Source organism: Mangifera indica, chromosome 6 (genome assembly GCF_011075055.1).
Source record: "Mangifera indica cultivar Alphonso chromosome 6, CATAS_Mindica_2.1, whole genome shotgun sequence".
Lineage (NCBI taxonomy): Eukaryota > Viridiplantae > Streptophyta > Magnoliopsida > Sapindales > Anacardiaceae > Mangifera > Mangifera indica.
The window spans coordinates 6,303,026-6,308,521 of NC_058142.1; the positions used below are offsets into that span (position 1 = coordinate 6,303,026).

At 35.4% G+C, this 5,496-nt stretch overlaps 1 protein-coding gene across 1 annotated transcript; it reads left to right on the forward strand.

Moving 5' to 3' along the window:
* The first annotated feature begins 671 nt into the window (after positions 1 to 671).
* LOC123219029 (ABC transporter F family member 4-like) lies at positions 672 to 5,496 on the forward strand. Its single transcript, XM_044640687.1, has 2 exons — positions 672 to 824; positions 3,048 to 5,496. Exon 2 carries the CDS (start codon positions 3,058 to 3,060, stop codon positions 5,248 to 5,250), a length of 2,193 nt encoding a protein of 730 aa, XP_044496622.1. The 5' UTR covers positions 672 to 824; positions 3,048 to 3,057; the 3' UTR covers positions 5,251 to 5,496.

Below are 5,496 nucleotides of genomic sequence, written 5' to 3' on the forward strand. Positions count from 1 at the left end.
AGAATATTTTCATTAGTGTGATTTATATGTAATTAATATTAAGTATAAATTTAATAATAAATTATAAATAAAATATTATTAATTAATATAAAAAGGTATATATAGTATAATACGCTTTAACAGGGTTGTAAGAATATTTACCTAATCATGAGTTACAATTAATTTACCATTAATTACATATGCAATTAACATATAAGGGAGAAGGGTGTATGTAGTATAATATATTTTGATGGGAATATATACAGTACAATATAGTTTAATGAAGGTGTAATTAATATTTATTTAATTGTCCACAACAGTTTATTTTTAAATTTATTTGAAGTGAAATGAAAATAAAGGGGAAAAATAATAAAATATTTAGGGTTAAAGATAATTTGTTCGTCTTATAAGCAATGTAAATATTATCTAAACCTATTATAATAATTAGACAAAATGATATAAATACCTTTTAAGAGGGAAAACTAGAAACTGACTTTGCCATACAGGGGAGAAAATAATTTTTGCAAACTTAAAGGATGGGAATGGGACTTCATCAAAGCTTGGGTGGAAAATTTAATGCCGCCAAAAATAAATCCATTGTGTGCACTTAACAAAAACTCATTCATCGATTTCTTGCTACAATCCAATATTTTTTGGGCCCATTTTAACCCACTATAAAAGCCCAGCAGAATTAAGCCCAATTGAGAGCCAATGGCACCATCCTCCTCTCTTCTAAGTTGTTAGGTTTAAATCAACAGATTCGATCCGTAAGAGCGTATTTTAGCCGACTCTTTTTTGACGTTTTAGCTCAAATTTGGCCATTATAGGGCTCAGCTCTAACGTAGGTATGTAAATTTAATAGAATTTCCATTCTTGAGTTGAATCGATTACGCAATCCATCTGTTATTCGGCCACTTTCGGTTGATCGTATATGCTTTTTTTTTTCTACGATTTTTTTTTTTTTAAAGGATTCAATCAATTTTCATTTATCATATGACATATTTTTAATACACCGGATATATATATATATATATATATATATATATATATATATATATATATATATATATATATATATTCCTTTTGCTAGTTTTACTTTTTAATTTTCAAATTCACAATTTGATTGATTATATAAGTCCGTAATTTAGTACACTAGAGTTTTATTTGATTTGAGTTATTGTGCCATTGCCAAACGATTCATTGTGCAAAAGTAGCATGGTAGTTAATGCTGTAGCGGATTGTGGATCCTCTAAATTTTTGTTTTTGTGGATACACACACACACACACACACACACACATATATATGTGTGTGTGTGTGTGTGTGTTTGTTTTTAATATTCAGATTCACAATTTGATTGATTATATAAGTCCGTAATTTAGTACACTAGAGTTTCATTTGATTTAAGTTATTGTGCCGTTGCCAAACGATTCATTGTGCAACAGTAGCATGGTAGCGAATGCTGTAGCGGATTGTGGATCCTCTAAATTTTGTTTTTGTGGATTATATATATATGTGTGTGTTTTTAATATTCAAATTCACAATTTGATTGATTATATAAGTCCGTAATTTAGTACACTAGAGTTTTACTTGATTTAAGTTGTTGTGCCATTGCCAAATGATTTATTGTGCAATAGTAGCATGGTAGTTAATGCTGTAGCGGATCGTGGATCCTCTAAATTTTTTTTTTGTGGATTATATATATGTGTGTGTGTGAAATTGAGGATCCTCTACATTTTGTTTTTGTGGATCATATATATCTGTGTGTGTGTGTGTGTCCCTTAAAATCAACAACACCACTATTTCACCCTTTCCTATTACAATTTTGAATTAAATTAAACAACACCGTAACACTACTTATTTACATAAAAAAATTTCGTTTTCTCCTTGCCAACTTGAGTACTTCGACTTCAACTCCTTTTATTGCTTTCTGCTCTTCCTTTGTATTTCTAGTTTGTATCAACTTTCCTCTCTAGTTTTGTTTCTTTTTTTCTTTTTTCCTTTTAGTAGTGATAATTACATTTGGTTTCTTGTTTAGATATTTTCCCTGTTAGAATTAGTTTGTCCGCCATAAATCTGTTTGTTTATTTTCTTAATAATCTTACAATATTAGCATGTATACAGAGGACTTTTGTAACCTTTGACAATAGTACTTCATTGATTTAAGCACAGAGTTTGAGTTTTTCGTATTCTTTTGCAATCAACAAGTTTTAAGTGGTACTATTGGAGTCAACAAGTAAAAGGTAATTTTATCCATTTCTTTAGTTGGTATCATATCCCTGCATTATTTTGTATCATAGTACGTTTGCATCAGTAGGTTGATCTCTTGATGCTAGGCAACGATATTTTTTGTTTCTTGGATTTTGATTACCTTTGGTTTGAATCAAGGATGTTTCTGTGTTCAATTTGATGAGCATGTTAGTTTTTGCTTGAAAACCAGTTTTTCCAGATCTATTGTGGGTTGAAGCAAAGAGATTTTTTTGTTACTTTGTTTATACATCTATTAATTTTTTTTTTTTGTTTATTGCATATAAGTTAGAGTGCTGTTTTGAGAGCTATAGTGCTATTTTGTATGGTTTTGAACCTATGAGAAAGGGAAAAACCATTTTTCCCTAAAGTAGTTTTTGATACACTATCAATTGAAGTTGCTAAATATGTTCTTATAAATCTTTCTGGAGCTGAAAAGTTTTTTATCGTATTGTTACTGACCATGGACTTTGAATGAGACTAAAATTGCACTGATATCTGGAAAGTTTGTGCTTGTGCTATCTTTGTTTACTGTATTTTCAATGTTGATTATTTGGATTTATCTGTGTGTGATTGCTTCATTGTTTATTTATATTGGATTTGACTGTAGTCACTATGATAATTGAAAGTTGTCTGGCTATCTTGATTATTATTATTACATTTTTTTGGGTTCTTTATATCTAGGTTTTCTTTTGGAAGCATTCCCGAAAGTTATTTCAATGGGTCATACAATTGGTCTTTCTATTCACAATATATTTAGTACAGTATATGATGAATTATTCTGAATCATACAAATAATATATATTATTTCTATTCTCAACAGAATATTTTCAATGGGAAAGAAAAAAACTGATGATGCTGGTGCAACAACAAAAACCAAGTCGAGCACTAAAGAACTTTCAAAAGATGGGAAAAAACTATCTGTCTCAGCCATGCTTGCTAGCATGGACCAAAAACCTGATAAACCTAAGAAAGGATCATCGTCTTCAAATGTTTCTGGTAAATCCAAGTCAAAGGTGATACCAAAACTTCCATCTTATACTGAGGATATTGATCTCCCTCCTTCAGACAGTGAGGAGGATGATTATGCCTCAGGTGAAGAGCAAGAAGAGATTGATGTCAAAAGACAAGTCAATAGACAAAAGAAAAATGAAACAAAGCAGCTAGACATATCTGTGACCGACAAAGAAATGAAGAAACGAGAAAAGAAGGACATGCTTGCTGCACATGCTGTTGCACAAGCTAAGCAGGAGGCCCTCAAGGATGATCATGATGCCTTTACTGTTGTTATTGGTAGCAGGACATCAGTTCTTGATGGTCAAGAGGATGCAGATGCAAATGTCAAGGACATAACAATTGATAATTTCTCTGTGTCAGCCCGTGGGAAAGAACTTTTGAAGAACACATCGGTGAAGATATCCCATGGGAAAAGGTATGGTTTGGTTGGACCAAATGGAATGGGCAAGTCTACACTTTTAAAGCTTCTTGCGTGGAGGAAAATTCCCGTACCCAAAAACATTGATGTGCTTTTGGTTGAACAGGAAGTAGTTGGTGATGACAGGACTGCCCTTCAAGCAGTTGTTTCAGCTAACGAGGAACTGGTCAAGCTCCGAGAAGAAGTTGCATCTCTGCAGAATTCAGCTTCTGCTGCTGGGGATGATGACAATGATGATGGGGATGATGTAGGAGAGAAGCTTGCTGAACTGTATGAGAAATTGCAGATCCTAGGGTCAGATGCTGCAGAAGCTCAGGCATCAAAGATTCTTGCTGGGTTGGGTTTCACCAAGGAAATGCAGGGCCGTCCTACCCGATCATTTAGTGGTGGCTGGAGGATGAGAATATCACTGGCTAGGGCGCTTTTTGTTCAGCCAACTCTGTTGTTGCTGGATGAACCCACCAATCACCTCGACCTTAGGGCTGTTCTTTGGTTGGAAGAGTACTTGTGCCGGTGGAAGAAAACTTTGGTTGTTGTTTCTCATGATCGGGATTTTCTCAACACTGTCTGCACTGAGATTATTCATCTACATGATTTAAAGCTGCATTTCTACCGCGGAAATTTTGATGATTTTGAAAGTGGGTATGAGCAACGCCGCAAAGAAATGAACAAGAAGTTTGAGATTTATGAGAAGCAAGTGAAAGCTGCTAAGAGGTCAGGAAACCGGGTTCAGCAGGAGAAGGTGAAAGATCGAGCTAAGTCTGCTGCTGCCAAGGAAGCATCGAAGAACAAGGCAAAGGGAAAAGTAGATGAGGATGAGCCACTGGCAGAGGCCCCAAAGAAATGGCGAGATTACAGTGTTGAATTCCACTTCCCCGAACCTACTGAGCTGTCACCACCACTGTTGCAGCTAATAGAAGTCAGTTTCTCATATCCAAACCGTGAGGACTTCAGGCTTTCCAATGTCGATGTGGGTATTGACATGGGGACTCGTGTTGCGATCGTGGGACCAAATGGTGCTGGAAAATCTACACTGCTGAATCTTCTTGCTGGTGATTTGAATCCAACTGAGGGTGAAGTGCGAAGGAGCCAGAAGTTGAGGATTGGAAGATATTCACAGCACTTTGTGGACCTACTGACTATGGATGAAACACCAGTTCAGTATCTTCTTCGGCTCCATCCTGATCAAGAGGGACTGAGCAAGCAGGAGGCTGTTCGTGCCAAACTTGGGAAATTTGGACTCCCTAGCCATAATCATCTCACTCCAATTGCAAAATTATCTGGAGGCCAGAAAGCTCGAGTTGTCTTCACTTCGATTTCTATGTCAAAGCCACACATATTACTGTTGGATGAGCCAACAAATCACTTGGACATGCAGAGCATTGATGCTCTGGCCGATGCTCTAGACGAGTTCTCTGGTGGAGTTGTCCTGGTCAGTCATGATTCAAGGCTCATATCACGAGTCTGTGAAGACGAAGAGAAAAGCGAAATTTGGGTAGTGGAAAATGGAACTGTGATGGCATTCCCAGGAACGTTTGAAGAGTACAAAGAGGAGCTACAAAGAGAAATTAGAGCAGAAGTTGATGATTGAGGAGACAATCTCATTATAAAATTTTGCATTCCTTTCTTTTTTCTTGTCTTTGTATCTAGTTATATTGAATTATCAAAACAGACAGCATCTTTAATCTTAATCTTATGTGAGTGTAGTCATCTATGTAGCGGAATTGATGAACATAAAATTTCACATAATTACATTAGTTGTTTTTTCGGTGGTTCGGGTCGTCATTTAACAGAGATCAGCTATGCAGTGCATGCGTATTGTCTCGGGTTGGTTTCA